Source organism: Aptenodytes patagonicus, chromosome 3, assembly GCF_965638725.1.
Source record: "Aptenodytes patagonicus chromosome 3, bAptPat1.pri.cur, whole genome shotgun sequence".
NCBI classification, from domain to species: Eukaryota; Metazoa; Chordata; class Aves; order Sphenisciformes; family Spheniscidae; genus Aptenodytes; species Aptenodytes patagonicus.
In genome coordinates this window covers 100,860,702-100,884,260 of record NC_134951.1, presented here as the reverse complement: position 1 = coordinate 100,884,260, position 23,559 = coordinate 100,860,702, and the positions used below count along the sequence as shown (strand labels likewise).

Here is a 23,559-nt window from a genome sequence, read left to right as displayed (position 1 = left end):
TATCCAATTAATTTGTGTTCATCAGTAACAGCTTTATGAAATTATATTGTAGCATTTACCTTGCTATTTTTTATCTCAAAATTACAAAACTAGTTTGTTGCGTGTGTTACTACTAAGCAAGGCTTTTTTACAAGAAAGGAGATAAAAATGTAAATATATGGGTGTGTTTAGCTTTTTTCTTTTTCTTTTTTTTTTCTTTAAAGAAGATTAAAGCCTTAAAAGCAAAATCCTGTAACAGTTTCTGCCTGGAGAAATCTTGATGACAGCATATATGCTTCTACTGTAGAGGCCCAAAATAGAGTTTGGGAATAATCCTTTGAGACCTAATTTTGGTGCATAATGATCTGGTTACACTCCATCCTGAAACCTGAGGAGTCCTGGACATTGTTCCTGCCCCTTCTCACTTACCGACATAACTTTAGGCAAATTACCTCTCTTGTCTCAATATTCTCCCTCCCTTTAGATGTTATATAGTGCTAAAACAAAAGCTCTATTTCAGTACATACATACTGGTTAAAGTGGTCAGGTTTAAATAGGATACAAAAGCTCTTAACTTTAATCTTCAGCAATAAAACATCAGTACAATCGTTGTTCCTTTGCATTTGTTGTTCAGTTAGGCTCTGTTGTAATTATTAAGGGTTGGTGTTAAACCAGCTGGTTTTTCTGGATGCTGGTTGTAGTTGTGGATGACGGCAACATGAAGACACCCAAGAGACACCCGGGGTGAAAAGCACTTTGTGCCAGAAGTGCTGTGGAGGTGTCAGTGTTCTGTTGCATGGGGTTACCTGGCAGCTACACCTGTTGCTGCGAGCATTACCGTTGTACATGGCCTACAGTTTGGCTTTGAGGGGGCAGTAGCCATTTAACTAAAACATCTGATTTATTTTTTTTCTTCCCCAAATGCTGTCACTGTTCGATGCCAGTCCCTCCACATTAAGGGAAGCGCCCAGCGTGTTCCCTTTTAGAAGTCGTCATTCGGAGCAATAGCAAATGCTGAAAAACCTCTCTGTGCATGTAATCTCTCTCTCTCTTTTTCTGCAATATTTTTTCCATTTTTTTGTTTGTTGTGAGAATTCTGTAAGTACTTGCAACATAGAGGATAAGGAATGGAAATGGGACATTTTGCTACACGGGGTAGTTCTGCCTGTTGCAGTTAGTGCTCCACACTGAACCCTTCTCATTTATGCTGAAACCATTTTAGTATGAAATGAGACCTGACATGTTCCAGCCTTTGTTATTTGGTGCACAGGGTCTTTTTCCTCCAATCTTGCGCCCTTTGAGCATTGCTATGTGTCACTTTCTTATCTTTAACTTGTGACTTATAATATATACTTAACAGATACTACATGATTAACAGTGTTAAATGTGGTTCTAGACAGTTCATTTAAACATCCATTTTGCAAGTATTTATGAATTTTGTGCAATTTTGCATGCCAAATACTTCTGACTTTTATAACACTTCTCTAAGAGCTTGGCGTTCAGCCTGCAAGTCTTTTCAATCTTTGAAATTGTAGGCAATATGTTTGTATGTACATATGAGTCTAAAAAAGCAATTATATGCTGTTGTTTTCCAAATAACTAGAGTTACTCTTGGCTGCAATGAAAAGAAGTAGTGGCATTACTGGGTATAGTTTTGAGACGAAATTAGTTATAAATTTGCTAGTTCTCAAGTACCATCATATAAAGCCTGAACTCAGTGTGCTGCATTGACAGTATTCTCCACGAACACTTGGAAATTATCATGAGCCTTTCTTACTCCTTCTTTTGAAAATTAAAGTTAAAGAAATTTATTAAAAAAAGATAAACTGAATAATATAAAGGGCTGAAGGACTCAAAATCAAAACGGGGAACAGAATGTACGTTACATAAAGAAGCAGCTTTTACTGAAGAAACGATAACCCTCTGTGACTACCTGGTAGAAATACTGTGAGAAGAAATTGTTGTTTATATTAGAACTTGCTTATAGACTGACTACAGCAAATCCACTTAATTTTCATTTGAACTCCTCTGCTAAGAATAGAAATGCCAGGATTAGGCACTATGCAGTATCCTAATGGTATTTTCTAGAATCTATCCTATACCACTGTAAGACTTTCTTTTTAAAATATATTTAAAGGCCAGTTTTGTTTGGGATGCTTATATTCTCTAAAGTATGTCTTGAAAGCACTAGTTGGCGGTATCACACAAGTGTTGGGGGTACTCCCTGTTTTCTGATAGCATTTAGTGATCTCTGCTTTCCTGCTTGCAAACAATGAGAGAAGGTTGGGGAGAGTAGTGTAGCTCCCTTTCTAAGGAGATGTCTTCAGACAGTTAAATGAACGTCTCTAATGTGGCTGTTCAGTATCAGATAAATGGATTTTAATTTAAACATAAGACTATTGTTAGTGCTACTAGAAACGAGAGGTTCACAACCCTGAGTATGAGCCAGCACAGATGTGATCATCCGCTTCTGAGTCACCTGGGAAAGTTACTGCCTGGTTTTGTGCCTGTGGTCCACAGCAGCGGTGTGAATCGTGCAAGACATGGCAGTGTTTTGCTTGAGGACTGTGGAAAAGCATTGCTTATGTGTTTTTGTTGGGTAACAGTGAACAAGCTAGCTGAACTTAATGTAAACTGAGTGTAAAGCTCATGGGTGAATTAATTTCTCTTGTGACTTGGTCTGCTTTGATGAAAGGCTGGCGTCCAGTCATCTAGTGTCCAGTCATGCACTGTAATGCCAGATGCTACTCCAACCCCCCCAGACAAGTACTGCTGCCGACTGACGAGATGGGGACTCTACGCGGGCTGTAATGAGAGGTGAGGTAGAGGCAGAGTCACCGCTGGGGAGTCACTGCTCTTGGACATGCAGTTCATCAGTGCAGTTCAACACTAAAGCAGGATGCAGTGCACGGGTTTGGCCAACTACTAGTCTTTAGTGATAAATGTGGAACAGCAGACTGGGAGGAGAGACAGTTTTGGGGGAACTGGCTAACGAACCTCCAACATTATCCAAGACAGACCAAGAAAACTACATTTCCCTGAGCTGTTTGAGCATCCTTCTCACACACAGAGATGCTGTTTGTGTGGAAATGATAACTGATAATTGAGGCCTGCCATTTAATCTGGTAATTTCAGGATTGGCGTATTGCTTGTAGCCGTTTTCAAGTCAGTGCATTTCTGAAAAAGACACTATTTTGTTGTTGTGTTTTAACTATAAGTATTGTAAGTGAAAAATGGAATTTCATAACAGTATTAAATATAGAACTGAAGGTAATACAGTAAAATTAGTTTTAAGACCTTGTTGGTTTAAAAAAAAAAAATAGTGTCATGATACTGTGTTTATCTAGCCAAAACAAGAAGAGGATTTTTATCTGCTCTGTAAAATTACAGGTGCTTTTTCTGTGAAGAATTACACTTCAGATGAAAAAAGGAGAAAAGCAGTATTGTAGACTGATTATCGTATCAAGTGTGAACTGTGCACTGTCAGAACATCTTGTTCATTTCATATAAGTAGATAATTTTTTGGGAACTGTTGCCAGGAGAGTGGGATTTTAACTTTCTCACATCCAGGCTGCATACTTTAGCAAATTCTACAATCTGGATGATAACCAAAAGAACAGTTCTGTGTTGATATAGAACTATTTCCTATAATAATAACAACTTTTAAAAGATTTCCAGCAGCTTTGTAAAGTCAATATATCATTCAGGAGCTCAAAATAGGAGTCTTTGGTAGGATTTCCAACTACTTGTTACGTATTCTCTGTGGAAGACAGTCTTTCTCTAGAGGGGCTGTGGTATTTTTTAGACATCAGAGTTCTGCTTAATGCATAAAAATAAACACAACTGACAACATAAAAATAAACATAGTTGATAACTATTTGGTACTTCTTATCTCTTTCTTGAAGGGGAACCTAGAGCCATTGCTTTTTTATTGTTCTTTGGCATAAATAAAAGGGGCAGCTTTGTGTATAAGTCAATGTTTATTTACTGAGAGCTCACTTAGAATAGAAAAGTAATGCCATTCTCGCCATCACACAGATGTGTCTTCTTAGGGTGAAAACCCATTCTGACTATGAAGTTTTTGTAAGATGTTAATGTGTAAGGAGCTTAGGCTTTTTAGTGCATAAATGAATTTGCTAGTGTCATGGGTTTCAGCCTTTGCTGTGCAGTGAAAGAAATCGATCTTGATTCGTGGGTCTGTGCTCTGTATTTTCCCAGGATATCCATCCATTGGCTTAATTTAAGACCATTTTCTAGGATCCCAAATCAATACCTTTTAATTTTACAACCCTCAAAAATAGGGTTTATTGCAGTGTTTGTAAAAGAATTTGAGACCATTATAGATTTGAGTTGTTCTCAGACTTTTAATTTTCTTTGTGTTATTGTTAAATATTGTACTGTTGCTTGGAGAACTCTCGTGTACAGAAAAGCATGCAACAGACCAAAGTTGGCATCTTTAGGCCATCATAATGATTCAGGGTAGCTGAAATTCAGAGAATGACAAGTGTTAAATACATTTCAAAGTGTTATATGCACTGATGTAGTGAATGCATAGATTCAGTTGGCAATGGATGACTGAATGTGGTCCCCTCCATATCTGATACTCTATTTTGCAGAGACACAAGTGGCTCAAGGAATGCTTGTAAAATCTGTCTTTCATTAACAACTGTGTACTATTCTTCACTGCTAATTTATCCTCAGCTTTTGCTTAGTGCATAAAGAATACTGTGGAGGTGTTAGTGATACTTTCCAAAATAAAACCTTGGGGAAAAAAGACCCGATGCACTCTGGAGGATTTTTTCCAAAGGTTTTCATTCTGAGGTATATCAACTTCATTTTTTACTTCCTCTGCCATTAAATCTCATATGCAATTGAACAGGAATTGGTTAAGAGGAACAACTTCCTTCCCTTGAACGTTTTGCTGAAAGTGTATTAGTATCAAAGTGGATTATTAGAGCCTGAAGCTCAGATCTTGATCAGGAATTCTACAAAGTAATCAGTTCTGGATGGAGTTTTTGTTCTGCTTGATAATATGTTTTTGTAGTCAGCTTTCTTGCACTTGTGTCAGCACTTTCTGAGTGTATGGGGACCAGGGGATGTTGGGATTTTTTGGTGGATTTCGTGTGTCCGTCCGTGGTCCGTGTCCCCCGTGTCCCCCCCCCCCCCCCAAGATCAAATGAGATGAGAGTCTGACCTGTTTGGAGAATCTAACTGTGTAATTACTGTTGAAGAGGTTGTCAGTGTGCTTGATAGTGATAAAGCGCAGAAGACTTATTCCCAGCTTAGCATGAATTTACAGATAAAGGTTTAGAACAAATAGAAGCTCCTGTTCCAGGCAATGAAAACCCTTGCCCTTTAGTAACTGATACTAAAAAAGAAAAAAATTACCCACAGCTTAGGGAAGTTATCTTGCACTGCTAGCTAGAGAGGATTATTTTTATTTTTGGAGAATATCCACTTATGTATTGCATTTGAGTTTTCCCATGTTTGTGTCTGATACAGCCAGTGCTTATTGTTTTTTCCTGTGTTTCAGCACCCAAAGACAATGAAGAACGTGTGTTCCGGGAACGTATGCGCCCCAGAAAGCGCCAGGGTGCTGTGCGACGCAGAGTACATCAGGTTAATGGACACAAGTTTATGGCCACCTATCTTAGACAACCAACATATTGTTCACACTGCAGAGATTTTATATGGTATGGCTTTGTTTTCTTTGCAACTTTGTATTGAAGAGTTAACATACCTTCCTGTTTTGCTGAAGTATAAATGGCGTAGAGTAGTAGTTCTTTTCCTCCTCATTTTAATATTAAGCTGTCATCAGTTTTGCAGACAGTAATAGAAGACTCTTAAACTTCCATCACAAATGTTAGAATTTGTTGTATTTGTGTTTTTTCTCCTCCGAGCCACAAAGTTCAATCTTTTCCTGTGTAGTCCACACTATAAACTCTAGGTAGACAGCCTGTCTCGTGTTCTGTAGGTGCCTAAGTGTAGTTTTAGACCTAATATTAGACCTTTACATTTTGCCAAGATGACTGAATTCTTCTTTAGGTGCTTAAGTATCACCATCTTCCTCCTAGGAAATGCCAAGCTCATACACATCCTGCTGAAGTTAATGAAATATGGGAATATTAAACTTCTAATGATCCAGGGGTTTGGGTGCTTAGGGTACAGGGTCTTTCTTATTACAGTGTATGTCAAGAGCTCCCTTTTAGAAATTATTTACATTAGTTTTCCCTATCTGAAAATTGTGAGTACTCAAAAGACATTCTGTTTTCAGTTATTTTTCCACAACTTTATTGATGTTTTCCAAAGTTACCTAGAGATACTGATTTGCACCTTAATACACGTAAGATCTGATGTGATCCATAATTAATATTTCTTAAGAGTGTGTAATGACTCTGTCTTTTGTAATGTGAAATGATGTGAATTGTACATGAACTCAACTACATTCCTCTAAGAAATGTCTGCAGGTTAGGCTTTAGGTTAGCTAAGATGATTTCAAGCAACAATATTGGCAAATGCAATCTTCTGTCTATTTAGGGGCCTGCCTGATGACTGTTTTACCGGCTTGTGGCTTCCCTCTCTATGTACCCTTTGGCTTTGCCTATTTTATTATACGAAATGTGTCTTTACTTCTGAATCCCTCCATGGCCTATCTTCCTACCTGTTACCTCTTAGCAGCTGAAATGTGGTTCCTACTTTGAACTGATCTCAGTCTAGGCATGCAGTTATCAGATGACTGGTTATAAGAAGCTATTCTTTTAAACTTGTGTATGTCCAGTAAAGAGAGGAAAAAATGTTTTTCATTTTTAAAAATACATATTCTTCATTTTCTAAAACACTGTTTTATTTTCAGGGGTGTAATAGGAAAACAGGGATACCAATGTCAAGGTAAGAGAAAATCTTACAGGGGGACAGTTTGAATATATGTATTATGTTATAATATATAATATTTTCATCAAGCATTGTATATGTACAGTGTTAAGAATTTAGCACAAGACGATCAGAATAAGTTTGTTTCACCAAAGATACATTCTTTGCAGTAAGTCACAGTAAGATTTTTTCAAAACTGTTGGTCTTGGCATATATGAGGTAGCGGCACAGTTAACATCGCTGAACAGCAGATACTAGATATCTCTTGATGCACATCCAACTAGGGGGACATAGGATGTTGGCTTCTTCATTTTTCACTTCTTGCATTTTAGAATTGGGAATTCTTTATTCTGCTTAAGATTTTTTGTTTAAAAATGCCAGGTAATTGCAAAGGCTGTAATTAAATAGATGAGAGAATTATGGAGGTCATCATTAGAGAAGGTTATAGTAAAGACTGCAGAAGTGCTTCATTTTCAGCTCCCATTTTTCAACTCAATTTCTTGTACTTTTAATTTTTTTATGCAGTCACCTCTTGGGATGATGGTTTTCTACTTAATTCTCATCTGACAAGTAAAATCAAGTTAGTGATGATTTTTCAGTTAGAAAAGACTTGATGAAATCTCATTGTAAATAAATAAACGCAAATAATGGTTTTACATGCTATAATAAGAATTACTGTATTAACATACAGCAGAGGTTCCTTGAGTTCTGATTATTTTTTTCTTACAACAATGACCAAATGTAGAAGAAAATGAAATTCATTATTTCACTCTGAAGGTTTTTTTCTTCACTTAATGACCTTGAATCCCACAGTACGATAGACCTTGCAATTTTTAATCTTATCTGTCATATCTGCAAATGTTATTCATTGATTAAGTAATCAGTGTGAATATTGACAAAGCATTTTTGCCTCCTGAAACCTCTTACTGTTATCAACGTACGATAATGTGTTACAGAAAGAATGTTCGACTTTGGTTTATCTGTCTTTGACTTTTACGAGTTATCTTTGTGTCTCTTTCCCTCTGGAAACTCTTCAGACAGGAATTGTTTTTGCCATTGTGTCTCATATAACGTGGAGATCATGGACTTTATTAGATAAAGAAATCAAATAGGTAAAAATTGAGAAAAATTGTGGTTAATATTTCAGAAGGTAATTTGTGGTTTTACGTACTCAGATTTTGACAGATATGCTTTACTTCTCTTAAAATTCATTGGTCTCTTGAAAGTCCGTTATATTCTGCCTTTGTAAGCCAGACTTACTTCACAGGACTCAGCAAGTCACCAGTCACTTGCAGCCTTTCAAATCCCAGCATTTCTAGTCTTCTGAGATCAGTCTTTTGCTTTAAAATCAGTCTTCATGAAAACTCATTCTTTTATCTGTTTTTTGTTTATAGTTTGCACTTGTGTAGTCCACAAGAGATGCCATGAACTTATAATAACGAAGTGTGCTGGCTTAAAAAAACAGGAAACTCACGATGAGGTAAATGTTTATAAAATAAATTTTCTAGATAAAGCTCTGTCTTTCATCTGTTCAAAGTAGTGTCATCTCCTCTGTTTAATCAATAAATGTTACAGACTTTTTTGTGCCCTTCTGGTTGTCTTGTGATGTAGCATTTACTTTGGAATGACAGATTATCATAACAGTTTCATCTACATGGGAATTATTATACAGCAACTTATTTCTAATTAGTAAACTTTTTATAACATCTGAATGCTTAAAGTCTCAGTGAGCTCTTTCCACTCCTTTTCATTTTTAACATTCTCCATTTCTGAATTAATACGAGTTTTGTCATTGTAATTCAAAAGGAGCAGGATGGGACCCTTTATTCCTTAACTGCAGTTTGTGTGGCTGAGTCATTAGCAGCTGATAGGAAAGGCAGTGTGCTTGGGTATTGCCTCAACATAAAAGACTGCCCAGAATTTGCTTGCAAAGTTTCACCTCAAGAAAGACTGCATCAAAACTGTCAAAATGTAGAACAAAAGCCATCCCTGTGTTGAAGAAGGCCCATGGATATTGTATAAGATGGTAGTGATAAGGTAATGCATAGCTAACAGGTTTTCCAGCATAATTACTCCCTACCTCTAGCAAGCTTTTGTATACTAATGGAATTAACACAATATGTGCTTCATGTTATCATGCATTTAAATAAATGAAGATATCACCTGAAAATGAAATTAGCTGCCTTCAGAACCATACTGTCAGGGAGGTAGATATATCTGCCAACAGCACGTTCAGCTCTGGGTCAGAAGAGAAAACAAAGCAATCCTTTCACTTGGGTTAAAGGTCTCTCTCGGCTAAGATGGCCCTTTTAGGCTTGGTTAGGCAATTAATGTTAATTCCCATGGACAGTCATATACCAGGGAGCTGCTGTCGTGTTCGGCTCCCTTAGACTCCTCAGCTTTGGGGTATCCTTTTATGGCTGGGTTGATAGGGGACAGTTGGGGACGGGAGTGGGTTTATGTTTTTTTAAACAGTTGTAGCCCTCAGCTGTAAGCAGTGGATGCTTTATCTTATACAGAAGTTTTTTGTTTGTTTGTGTTATAATGGAAAAGCTAATGAATGCTCACTGTCCTGTTCTGTTTTGTGCAACAGCAAGGGCCTGCTGTCTTTCACCATAGGATTAAGTGAGGTAGTCTGTGGGTGATCCCAGTTCCTTGGCCACGCAGAAAAAGTACATTTCTTAGTTTTATTTGTTAAAAACCTGAATTTATGTGCTTGAAAAAGCCTAGTTTTAAATTACAAATCAGAGCTGTCTGTAACAATGATTTTAAGCCACTCTTTCAACTTTGATAGGAATTTGACTGAGACACTGACTGATCTCATTCTTCCTGTGCAATTCACTACCATTTTTCATACTGGAAGCATTCTTTAATATCTGGTTCACAACCAGTATTTTATGTCCAAAACTTGGTCACTTGCATAGGATTGTGATAAAGGACTGTGTTTGGCTAGTGTTGTTTTTGCATAGTACTCACAGGAAGATACAAGATCTTGCCTAGTTTTATATTCCCAGGCTCCAGACTGGTGGAGACTTGTATGCTTTGCTGATACAATGCTCTCATTGTTTAGAAGGGGTACTAGATCACTGGAGAGAAGCCAGTGGTAATAGGAAAGGGAAGGAAAAACATCAAAATAAATCTCCTGCTATGCAGTGGCCACTATAAAAACTTATCAATGACATCCTTTAATTAGTAAGTAATCGTACCTTGGAATCCCTGAACACAACAAATTATCTTTGTCATTTTCATAATCTAAGGAAGAGTGGGATCTGAAAAGGTAAAGGGGTTGTGATATATTTCTGTTTCTTAGTCCTGTATTAGTTTGGCCTCCTAAAACAATTGGGAGTGACTTCCTTGCCTTCCACATTAAGAGATCTTTCCTGATAGCTATGTATTTGTTGTTCCCAGAAGTACTAGGAAGTAGACTTCAGTCTTTATCTTTTAGACAACAGCAGCCCTTCCCCCTCTTTTCCCCAAATAGAGTAGCGAGAAGAACTCTGGAGCTGGAGTATATCTAATGCAAAGATCATCATCTGAGCACAGACCTATTTCATCTTGTTTGAATCCTGTGCGGTTTCAAAACATAACAGGGCCTCGGCATACACTGATTATAAAGAAATTAATTAGAATGAAATATGCTCTGCTCTCCTTTTTCAGCAAGTGGGATCCCAGCGTTTCAGTGTCAACATGCCTCACAAGTTCAGCATTCACAATTACAAAGTGCCCACCTTCTGTGACCACTGTGGTTCATTGCTCTGGGGTCTTTTGAGACAAGGTTTACAATGCAAAGGTAAGGATTACCACTTCAGAGCTTTTCTTTTTCTTTGTGAGTGCAGTAGACTTGGAGAGACTTCAAGTTACTCTGTATTTTCCAGCATGTACAGAAATGAATAGAAAGTAAATAGCAGACTGCTGTAGGGATTGCCACCATGGTTAGAAAATGGTCCTTTACCCTGTCTGCAACACCAGTCAATAACAGATGCAGAGGACAGGCGCAGAAACACATTTTGCACTCGCTGCTGTGTAGGTTTATTGCCACATAGGAAATTAGAAGTTGACAGAAAATTAGGAGCATGAGACTTTACATCCTTTCAGCTTATAAGCCTTTTGTGTTTTCAGGTGTGTGGTGATGGTTGTTAAACTTTTTAAACGTCATTATTCTAGCTACTTTTTCCTTTAATACCGTCTTCAAAAATGACTATTATGTATTGGCTAGGCGAGGCAGAACCAGTCCTGTGTGCCCATATCCAGAAGATGAGGTATTCTGATACCTAGCCAAATCATCCTTTGTGATGGTCTGCCTAGCCCCTCTGTTCCAGAAAATAAAGGATTCATTATGTTCTGCAGCTTAAGGACTGTGTACTCTGTACAGTAACTGTATATGAAGTTACTGCTGGAAGGTGCATTCATGTCATTTTAGCTGACTAACAGAAGTGGTTGTTTCCATATCTCCTTGTTTCAAGCAGATCTATATATTCTGAAAGGAGGAGAAAATAGTACAAATACTTGCAAAGGAAAGTAATATTTTAGAAATAGTAAATAAAATACTTCAATTAGTGGGTCGATGGTAATGATGTCATGAAGATTGTCAGATTCTTAGAAAGTAGTACCTAATGGAATTATAAGCATTTTCATTTTGTTACACCTTTATGAATGGGTAGGTCCATCTTCATAAATACAAAAAATAATGTTATTTACACTTCTCAACAGCAGAAATGTGGAGTCACACATATATGTATAAACACATAATCTATTAAATGTATGCTTTGCAGTATTTAAGATGAAGGTCAGACCTAATGCTTCATGTCACAAATTGCTGAGCAGCAAGGGAAAGAGGAGATTTCTTTCATGACAAAGTGATAGACAGTGAGGGCGTTCTGAAGTTCAAGCCTTCCCTTGTGATTCTAGCTAGTGAGCAGTGATAAAATGTTAGACTCTAAATATTGTTACTTTACTGCTATTAAAGATTTTGTTCAAATGCTATCTTAATTATGGCGGAGATATGTTCAGAGAAGATTTTTCAATTAAACCTGATTTTTTTTTCTCTTTGATTTTTAATCAGAGCTATAGTATCTCACCACTTAATCTGTGAATATATTAATTCACTTTCATATTCTCTCTCAAGTACCATAGCGGTTCATTTCCTCTTACCTGTAGAAAATAACGTTATTTCTCATATATATGCATTTACTGTGTACCAGATGCATAGAAACAATAGTTCAGAGAGCCTATGTTGCTTTCTCCATGGTCATAAAATTAGTGCCTATAAAAATGCAGTATGTCTGCATGAAATCTAGAACTCACCTGAGCTGGACATGTCATTTTCTCCGTGCTTTGCTTTCTCTCTTAACAAGTGCCAAACAATGCTCCCTTCTTCAGAGATGTACTTGCTTGCCCAGTGTAGTTATGAACACCATGAAAGTGTATTCCTGAGGTTTATTCTTCCTCTGTTTTTTCATTGCTTATTCCTGTGCTTCTTTTTATAAAATCTGTTCATGAAGTTGGACTGTACAAAATTTTCCCGCTTGCTTTATGTCAAGCAGTTCAGTTCCTCAGTGTCCGCTGTTACGGATCCTAGGTCAAACATTTTACTTGCCACTGAGCTTTTGTCACTGAATATACATGCACTAAAAATACCATGTGTGGCAATTTCTTTTTGCTCTTCTTGTGAGCTGAAACATACTTGCAAAGGAAAGGCACCTGCTTTCTGATGCACATGGTTACTGCTGCAGATACAGTGCCTGTGTATAGTCTCAGGGGCAAATATGGTTTGTTTCTTTAAGGCTTATATGTTGAAAGCATTGTTGATGAACAATATAATGAAATGCAGCTTTATAAATACATACTTTTTTGATTTTTTTTTTCTCTAAAAAGTAATGAAGTGAGGATTTTGAGCAATTGAATGTTAATCTAGTATTTAATTACACTTGCAGTTTTGCTTTCTTTATGTCTTGCTCCACAAGAGGGCAGTGAAGTCTAGGATAAAATATGTCACCTGCTCCTAGCAAATCCACACTATGCTATTCTTCATGCAGCTATGTTCTCCCCCCCTACCCCATAACCTGGAAGCAATGTAACCTGTTTTTCCTCTTACTAGTGTGCGAGTTTCAGGAGATGGTAATTAAGAGAAAGAGCTTAGTAAATGGATTGCCATCTAAAGAGAGAGAGTGGCTAACAGTGCCAAAGACTTTTATTAGAACTTAAGACAAAAACCAACAAAACTGTTGGGTTTATGCCTGCCTACGTTAGGAGTTAATCTACCTGAGTAAAATGGAGTAAGAAGCAATAACATAGGAGGAACTGATGTTGCGCTCTCAGTATGAGAGCAGAAGTGGACTGCTAAAATCCAAGCTCTGAAGGACTTTTCTTCTAATTCAAATTCTATTTAAGATTTACAGGATCATTAGATATTTTAATTTGTTCCTGTGTCGGTTCTGGGTACTGTGTGAAAGCACTGTTCTGCCTTATCATAGCAGAAGAATGATAACCAGGTTAATAATTTTATATTAGTGTTCAAGTGTCACTGCAAATTCAGCTAAGTATTTTTCTACTGAAATTATATTTATTTGAAAAAGTTATTGGTAGGTCCAATAAGGTCTGATTTAAGTAAGACAAATGCATGCCAAGGTAGTATTTAATTTGCTCTATTACTTTACATTTCATTGCAGTTTGCAAGATGAATGTACATCGACGCTGTGAAACAAATGTGGCACCAAACTGTGGAGTGGATGCTAGAGGCATAGCTAAAGTTCTTGCAGATCTTGGAGTCACTCCAGATAAGATCACTAATAGTGGGCAGAGGAGGAAAAAGGTAATTCTACTATGTAGTTTCACATAAGAAATGAGATGAGTATGGCTGTATTGTAACTTTATCAGTTGGGGTTCAGTCCCGCTCACTTGACTTGCACAAGAATTTTTTTTAACTCAGTACAGAACTAAGACTTTGGCTTTTGATTTATAAGTGCAAATCATCTATTCTGATTTTTGATATGAAATTTATTTTGACCTGCCACAATTTTGCAAACCTGGAGCCTGTATAGTCTGGAAGGATTTCCCGTTTTTAATTTTGAGGAAGGAGATTTGACAGAGAGACGGTGCCTGACACAACAGTTCATAAAAACATAAATGTCTCTTTGGCTCAGAATTGGCATTGGATAATTGATTGATTGAGACACAGCACTGGTCCATAACTTTGTAAATGCTGATAAATGAGCCAATGTGCTGACCCTCATGAAGAGGAGCTGTTTGCCAGATGACAGTTCCAGAGTTATCATCACTATTATAGGAAGAACTAGGCTGTTTTAGAAATAAAAAGTGTAGGTCACCCCAAATACATCCAAAGCTGATGGAGTTATTCTGGATTTGTAATATGTATCCTGGATCAGAATTTGGCCACATTTTCTATCTCTGTTTGCATGATTGTGACAACAGACCCATTACCGTCACTTAGAGAAATAGGCAAATTTAACCACAGTTTCTTAAAACATTGACATTTCATTCTGTTCATTTTCCTGATTATTGCACACTTGGATCCCATGTACACTGTTTTAAAATGTTACAGAAACATAGAAAACCCAGGAATAAATTAATTGATCTGTGACTCCTGGGAAAAGATGTTGTCATGTTGTTACTGCATGAGTTAGTTTGCAGTGCTTGCTGATGCTTGTTGTAGTTAAATGTATTTACCGGATAGATTTCTACACAGGCTCAAGGTGACTATTCAAAATTTTCCCACTCACTGGGTATGCTTATTACGTTTATTTCATCGTAAGGACCTATTTTTCTTTAAATTGCTGTTCTTTCTCTGTTTGTATGATGGTCTCCATTTGATGTGATGCCATCTACTGTATGGTTGAGGTCCTGTCAGTGCGTATCTATAGAGGTAGAACATCTTCACTTTCCTTCATACTTCTACTCGCAAATTAATGTTGTTAAATTAAATTTCCTCTTGGCTCGGGAGAATCTCATGGCTGAGTACCCCTTTTGGAATTGTTCTTAGCTAATTGCAGGTGCAGAGACTCAACAACCAGTTCCCGGAAGCACATCATCAGAAGAAGACAGGTCAAAGTCAGCACCAACTTCTCCATGTGACCAAGGTCGAACATCTCTTTTTATTTCCTAACATGTATATTGTCACTTCTTTATGAGGAGTAAAAAAGCTATCGTCGCCAGTCTTTGTAGAACCAAATCAACAAACTAGTTACCACCAGAAGATGAAACACAGGAAAGTTATGAACTGCAAAAACTTTTTTTAAATGCCTACTTCTCATTTCATTTAAATCTGTGAAATTAAGTGGCTTTTAAAGAGAAAATTATAAAAATCATCTTAAAATATTGTTAAGTTCACTAGATGAGTCCTTGCCTAACCAAATGCCTTTATATAAGGAGGTTATACATTGTAAGAGTAAGAACATTTTAAATAATACCACAGAACTTGAGAGCACCTTTATCTATCTGAAAAGCCACTAACTGTTAATAAGTTTTTGAGATAAAATTGCCTACTTGCAATTCCATGTTGAACATTTGTGATGATAAAAACTTCTGTCCAGTTAGGCTATGCTAGCATGTCTGTGTCGTCTCTAGAGGCTTCATAAAACTGTTTCCTTTCAGTGATCTTTTTCATGCATAGATTTGGAGACAAATAATTTAATCTTCACTGATATGACCTGATTTCATTGAACTGAACAGTCTGATTGACAGAACGTGTATGTCAGCAGCACTTTTTGAATCTGATCTGATTGAAGTTTTTGAAAATCAGAAGTCTGTGAGGTACCTTATGTACCATCATGTGTGTAAACTGATGAATGAAAAATCTTTACACCAGGAAATAAGAAGACAGATACTTTTGTGTCAAATTCTTTGAAAATTACTTACAGTTGAGAAATTTCTCACTCTTATTTTTAGGGAAGAGACTTCCAAAGATCCATGGTAGTAAGTACTGTAAGAGTCTGAGTCCAGAACTGATTTAAATTTGTCAACCTTTTTGTTTCACAGGCAGCATTTTGGTTAAATATTATTCTTTAAATGTCTGATGTTTTGCTTAAAATAAGAACAAAGGATTTGCCTAAATTCTCTCTTAAATTTCGCTTTTGTAGCTGTCCAGTAAAGTTACTGCTTCCAGTAAAGTTATTGCTTCCAAGGCCATCAGGCAGAAGTGCTATGCAAGAGCTTGAGGCAGACCCTGAGGTCCGTTAGTCACCAGGACTCACTGTGTTTAGCATTGAGAAACCTTCAGAACCATTTAGCAGATCTACACAATTGCCACTTGAAGCGGCACTAGGAAGTGGTCAAATACTTTATTGGCAGGCATCTGATAACAGCTGGAGCTGAGTAAGGTGCTCCATTCATGTTGGCTTCAAGGACTGGGACGCCCAACTATCCTTTGAACTTTTGAAGATACAACTCTAAAATACTGAAGCGGGAAGATGAGTAAGTGCTGCAGGAAGATAGGGGTATTCAAAACAAAGTACTTCTCTGTGGTACAGGAACACCCAAAATCACTAAAACAACTATTTGGCCACTATTCTGACTCATCTGTCAAGTTTTGGATATGTCATTCTCTTAGGTTCATTTTAAAAGGCCACCCTTCCTGTTAGAACAGGATTTCGGCTGATTACTGTAAGGTGGAGAAGCAGTTTGCTAAATATGTGTTCTTAACCACAGAATGCTCTACACAGCATTCAGGGATGATGAATGTCCCTTCCCAAAACTGATACAGACTAACACAGGCTGTTTTTGTGATGTTTGATTAAAACGAACACATTTTCTCACATTTCCACAGAAATCAAAGAGCTGGAAAACAACATTAGGAAAGCGTTGTCATTTGACAATCGGGGAGAGGAACACAGGGCAACAGCTACAACGTCAACAGACAACCAGCTTAACAAAGCTGGGGAGAATGGTGAAAATGGGGAGGTCAAACAGGCCCAGACCAAGCGAATAGGCCTTGAAGAGTTCAACTTCATCAAAGTATTAGGGAAAGGCAGCTTTGGCAAGGTAGGTAGCTTCCCCCCCCCCCCCCCCCCGATGTTGCAGGCTTTTTTTGACTGCACTGCTTTGAAAGTATTCATAGTGACATTCAGAAGGTCCTTCCACCCCAGGGGTTTCCTTCCATTCTTCACCCATTGGGTAAAAGCAGCTTTTACCCCACAGATCAGAAATATCAGCCTCCTGATCAGATGGCATTTTCTGTGCTTTAGCTCACTTTATTAACTATAGTCAAGCCTTTTGAAACACAACGTCAGTGGTTCACTATTTCAGGATATTGGTAATGAAGACATACATACTGTTCAACAAGATAATTAGTGGTGGTCAAGCAGGACAAATCCGCCCAGGAATAATGCTGTGGAATTCTGAGTTCATTCCTTTCTAGATAATACCCAGTCCAAGTTTACTTATTTCACAGAACAGTTTGTGTGCTTGTTTTTCCTCAGTGGGTGTGTCTAGTGCTGGAGGAAGCAGAATTCAAGCATTTCCACTCAGATACGACTAGTGCAAGAGGCTTAGACAGCTGCCCAAAATACCACGTATGCGGCAAAGATGTAACTCACCAGATACCTTCCCACAGTAGGGAATTGATGAGGGTGGAAGGGGCATTGCTCTGTTTACAGGGCTTACAGATTTTTCTTTTCACAGTGCTGTGCACTGTGGAATCAAAGAGGAGGAGGAGGACTGAAATGTGAATCTGTTTCACAAGTACACTCTTCCTTCCTTGATATACGGGAACTGCAGATGCAGAGGGACGGGGCTGAAGCAGTTCTTTTGTCTCCCTGTTTTCTAATCCTTTCTCTGAAGATTATGCTGGCTCCAAGCCAGAACTGAACTTAAACAGAGTATAGGGCTTGAACCTGAAACAATAGTAGTAGTTAAAATCAACAACTTTAAAGTGGCCAGAATGGTACGTGAGATTGTATACTAAGTTCATCACACACAAATCTCACTACCAAAAATGGGAGATAAGAGTGGGAAATAAATTTCTGTTCTATATCAACTTCCTTCCTTTTTTAGTTTTTGAGATCTCATTGAAAGGCACTCATTAAGGTATTTGAATGAGCGGATAAAAATTTTTTATCTTCTGTATTCTTAACTAACAAACAAAACAGATATCATCTGTTTCAAATTTAAAGAATACCAGAGGTATCTTTTCTAAAATTACATTAATTTTAATTTTATAAACATACAACTTCATTCAGGCAAGTATGTAACTGTCTTTATATTCCCAGTGCAGTTAAACTTATATGCAACCTTGCATTTATGGTATCTGTTGTTCATATGTAAACAGAATTTCTGTTTGTTTTAGGTAATGTTAGCTGAGCTAAAAGGAAAAGATGAAGTATACGCAGTGAAAGTCTTGAAGAAAGATGTCATACTTCAAGATGACGATGTAGACTGTACAATGACAGAAAAGAGAATTCTGGCATTGGCACGGAAACATCCATACCTAACACAACTTTACTGCTGCTTCCAGACGAAGGTAAGCTACATGAACCTTTTACCAGTTTGTGCCCTAGGAACAATATTCACTATTTCCAGACTAAAAGACAGCAACGTAAAAAGTACAGCAATATTTCAAAAATATTTCTGAGAAGTTTTTGGCATTTCAGCATTTCAGTAGTATCGAACCAGGAGTACTGGCTGCTGTTAAATAGCATAAATACTATTACCTTGTAAGTACCAGGAGATGGCAGTAAATGAGTTAAAAAACAAAAAAAAAACCCACATGCATAAAACACAAAAAAACTGAGGTGCCATTTTCTGTGTTTCTTCTGTACATTAATATGGTGTATCATTTATTGAATTAAGTACAAATGTTTTTAACATCCAGTATTCAGAGTAAAATTTCTAAAATGATCTTGTCGGAAATGAGATTATGGTAGAACACTCATCTTTTCAGTTTTCTTGTGCTGTGTAGTATACAAAATGTTCAAAAGAGAAAGGAAATAGGTATGCTGCTTATCAAGTAAGTTCCTATGGTGCTAATGCCTCCCATGTGCTTGAGGAGCAGGGAGAAGGAAAGGCAGAGAGCGCCGATAATGAGAGCCTGTTCCTGTGGCGTGTTCCTTGTTGGTAATTTTTCATACAGAATTCCTCTTCATAGCACATGTTTTGGATTTGCTGCTTAAATGTAAGTGAACGTTTGGACGGTTTAGCTGACTCTAGGATTTCTGAATCCAGTCAGTCTAAGTGCTTGAAACCAGTTGTGTTCACAGAATATTTCTGGTTTTCATTTTTTAGTCCCTTATTTCTTTCTTGCCATTCAACTGAGCTGGCAATTTTTTACCTGATTGTCCAGAAAGCTTTATGGACAAAAAAAACACCACAAGGTGAATCCGTCTTGCAGATAGAATACCAATCATATATAATTGAATTTACAGAAGCATCCGTTATTTTTGAAGTGCCTGATAAAATGTTTACTATTTCAAAGCACTAAGGTTTGAACTTTTGCCTGTTGAACTAAACAAGCCATTCATTTCAATGGGATGAGTTTTTGACCTGTAGGGAATAAGTTTAGACGTTGGTATAGATGTATGTTTTAAATAAAACACTTGAAAATCAATCAACTTCCTTCAAACTTTGTTGGGTTTTTTTTTTCCTTTCAGTAAGATACTACATTAGAGTATTTGAGTCAATTTAGTGGAAAAGTTTGGCAGATTAAATTAGTAAATTACCATATTGAACGAAATTAAGAGTTACTAATGGTGTTTATGAGTGTGTAAAGTATGTGTATGTGTAAATACCTACATACTCACGTATTTTAACCAAAACTATGTATGGCACTGTTATGGTTTAACCTGGCAGGCAGCTAAACACCACACAGCCGTTCGCTCGCTCTCCCCCACAGTGGGATGGGGGAGAGAATTGGGGGGGGGAAGTAAAATTTTTGGCTTGAGATAAAGACAGTTTACTAGGACAGAAAAGGAAGGGAAAATAATAATAATAATAATAATAATAATAATAATAATAATAATGATAAAAGAATATACAAAATAAGTGATGCACAATGCAATTGCTCACCACCCACCGACCAATGCCCAGCCAGTTCCCGGGCAGCTCCCCCCAGTTTATATACTCCCCCCAGTTTATATACTGAGCATGACGTCACATGGTATGGAATGTCCCTCTGGCCAGTTTGGGTCAGCTGTCCTGGCTGTGCCCCCTCCCAGCTTCTTGTGCACCTCCAGCCTTCTCAGTCAGTAGAGCATGGGAAGCTGAGAAGTCCTTGACTAGTGTAAGCACTGCTTAGCAACAACTAAAACAGTGGTGTGTTATCAACATTGTTCTCATCCTAAATCCAAAACACAGCAAAGTTGTCAGGAAAGATAAACAGGGCAGTGGGAAAGCCATAGGAAAATGGCTAGTAGGATCAAGATTATAGTGTGTTCAAATATGCAAATAGCGAATGTTTAACATGTTTATACAGTTCTTAAAATAGTGGAAATGCATTAGCATTTTATATGCTTTGAAATTGACACAAAAAAATAGCCCAGGAAGGTGTGTATACAATCTATGTCTATGGAGGATGTTTTATGTGTTCAGACTTTCATTTCATTTGAATACATGTGTTAACATACTCTTTAAATGTTTTCACATATTATTTTAATATCTATAACTAGAATTGAGCATATTATTTCAGATGAAGAAAGTGATAAAAAGATTGTACTGGGGTGAGCGATAAACTCTGTGAACAGAGAGGGACCTTCAGGACTAAGGCAGACCGCACTCCCTGAAGTGTAAATAAATGTATCACCAGCCTGATGTGAATCATGTGGCAGAATATTGGTAAAGATCAGTTTTACGTTAAGTGAATTATGGCAGAATGTTCTCCTGCTACTTCTCTGGTTTCCTGGAGATTTCTTTTCTTTTGTATTTCTCATCCATTCTCCCCTCTTCTGTATCATGCTTTCTGCCTTCCTCCCTGCTCTCCAAAGCCATTCATCAAAGAAAGATACTCAGAAATTCTTCTTACCATCTTCTCTCTTCCCAGATCTCTTCACCAGAGAGAGACTATAGTTTATGGCTTTGCTTGAACTCAGAGGAACTGATAGTTATGTGATTTATAGTTCGAAGTCATAGGCTAGTGACTCTTACCAAACAATCAAAACTATACCTAGTGATACCCAATCAAATTAAAAGTCCACAGTTGAAAAAAGGGTTTTTTTGAGCATGGCCGATGAACAATTTGCAAAGAACCCTTTATAAAGAAACAAAAAACCCAAAACATATGTAAAAGCAAAAGCAATACATCTGCTAAAGCTATAAATTATTTATGAATGACAACAAATGAAAATGTACCAAGTAAATTAGTCACTGAATGATTTGCTCAGGTTCAGTGGAAAAACAGGTAGAAAAGCTTGCTCGAACAAACATGGTCTGTGGTTAAAATAGCTTTACTGAGACAAAGGCTGTACTACAATGGAGTTTAAAATGTGTTTAACAGTAGTGTCTAGTTACTTACACTGCAATTGTATGCCGTGCCATGGCTGCTGTACTTTGCAGAACTGGTCCCTGAAGTGATCATGCTGGAATTAAATTTTGTGTTTCAAGTAGAGCGTATTTGTCGTATACACCCTGACTTAATGGGAAGATTGACTCAGTATTCATTGTCAAAGCACTCAGAGATTGACTTTATGTAATGAGATTACTTGCTTTGTTCCTCTTCCACAAAAATGTGAATGTATGAGTTTGGCTTCATATATTGCAGTGTTTTCCTTCAGTAATAAGGTGAAGACACTGCAGAAAAGTTGCCTAATAGGCTTTTTACAGTAAGTATGCTTCAGTATTATTTGTTTTTTACACGAAGCAGACTTTTCATTAGTATTATTTACTAAATGATACTAATATTATAACAAGAAGTGAGGGATCATATTTAAAATTATCTTGGAATTCAGAAATCATGCCAAATAATGGCTATTAACAGCATACTTTATACACTAATGTGTTTTTAGCCCTACATATGTGAATTTACTTTTAGCAGTCCCATCTAGCTTCCTTATTTTAAAGAAATAATCTTGGGACTGGTATTTCTCATGTTCCTTCTTAATCCAAAAGCTAACTTTGATCAAACCAGTTTGCTTTAAGCTGATAAAAAAATGACACCCCCCCCCAAATCAACATTTTATATTAAAATTATATATATTCAAATATTGTACTGCAGGGATTGTTTTGCGGTCTTCTGCAGTGACTTGGAGGTCAAGAGAGCTGGGTTCTGTTCCAAAGCTTGGGATAAAGTGTGTGAAGCTGATGTATGATGTTTTGTCTGCAATAGTTTGAGGTATGAACTCAGCAACCCAGTCTGACACATTAGAAAGAATGTAAAATCTACTGGCAGGACCTCAGCTGATGCGTGTTTTTACGTGGAAGGAGCTCACGAGATTTTAGTGTAGCATATCTTATAAAACCGTGTCACAGTTGGGTAGTATTTTTCAACACTTCTATACTATGGCAGCATTTCCCTTCTTGTTCTGCCAAAATATGGTCAATGCATCTATCAGTGTACTCAGAGGTTTGATTTCTGTTTTGCTTGTGATCTGTCAGCTAGGATATAAATGAAGAATACTGCATTCTGTATTCGGCACTCCCATAGCAAAACTTGCCCAAGGCCTAGCATACACGGTACATCATTTTTGTAATAACTGACCTTTGCTTATCATCATCTTTGATTTATTCAAGACTTCATTGTGTCCTTTATTGAGAAAATGTCGGGGGGGGTCAGGACTACTACTGTTTACATTCTTTTTTCACTCTTCTTCCTATCTTCTCTTTCTCTTCTTCTATGTGCTGGTTCCTTGTGTTTTTAGTAAGGATTATTGTACCTGACAATAGTGCTGATGCTGCCCAATTCCCCTCTCCGGTGTCCTCTTCACTCCGACCTCATACCATGCTTCGGTGATCAACTATGGAACAGTATCAACATTAGGTTTTATTGGTAATGCTTCAGTCAGGTGGCTGGCAAAGGAGTGTTGAGTATTTCTAGAGCTATTTTCTCTGAAGACATTCTTGTATTTGTGATATTTCATTCACAGTTGGAAGTTTCAGAACTGTGAAAATTAAAGTCTTTTTTAATGGAAAGTTGAGATTCTACAAAATAAAGGTATAACTAGCTTCACTTTATTCTTCCTACACCCCTGTCAACCTTCTTCACAGTACTTAAAATTTTCTAGACCTCTACCCTATGAGATGCATACACATATATGTGCACACCATATAATTTATAATGAATTATTCTAATGAATGCTTTAGTAATAAAATGTTTTTAAAGTTATTTAAGACAGTGAAAGCTTTATTATGGTAATTCATTATAAATTTAGAAGACTAGAGAGCTGCTGCTTTTAATATCTACCGTTTGCTTTTTTATCCAACTTCATGAAATTAGATAAACTTGGAACTAGTGCTCTCCTGCTCTTTTCGGAGTACTATCTTCAACAAAATTGCTTTGTACGCAGACACAGGAGTGAGTACTATTAGTACAGAGCAATGTTCCGGTTGAATGATAGCGTTGCAGTAAAGCACCCTTAGTCAGCATTATAGCTATTTCTATTAGAGAAAACAAGTCATTAAATAAAGGATAGAGACAGTCAGAAAGTCAGTTACTACAGGTAAATAGTTAGACTTATTCCACCCATAAAAGTGGGGGGTTTTTTCCTTACAATTGTCTGCATGTTAAAAGCAGCGTATCTATTCATAGTATAGCTCCTGAGCTGACCTGCAAGA

The 23,559-nt window shown here is 37.2% G+C and overlaps 1 protein-coding gene across 2 annotated transcripts in view; it reads left to right on the top strand.

Annotated features, from left to right (window-relative positions):
• Positions 1-23,559, top strand: part of PRKCE (protein kinase C epsilon) — a 309,238-nt gene that overhangs the window by 183,759 nt on the left and 101,920 nt on the right. For both annotated transcript variants that reach the window (XM_076334413.1, XM_076334414.1), the window contains exons 3-10: positions 5,513-5,672; positions 6,833-6,867; positions 8,244-8,329; positions 10,507-10,639; positions 13,518-13,660; positions 14,849-14,945; positions 16,631-16,845; positions 18,149-18,322. In XM_076334413.1, the coding sequence (XP_076190528.1) occupies positions 5,513-5,672; positions 6,833-6,867; positions 8,244-8,329; positions 10,507-10,639; positions 13,518-13,660; positions 14,849-14,945; positions 16,631-16,845; positions 18,149-18,322 (1,043 nt within the window). The remainder of the gene's footprint in view (positions 1-5,512; positions 5,673-6,832; positions 6,868-8,243; positions 8,330-10,506; positions 10,640-13,517; positions 13,661-14,848; positions 14,946-16,630; positions 16,846-18,148; positions 18,323-23,559) is intronic.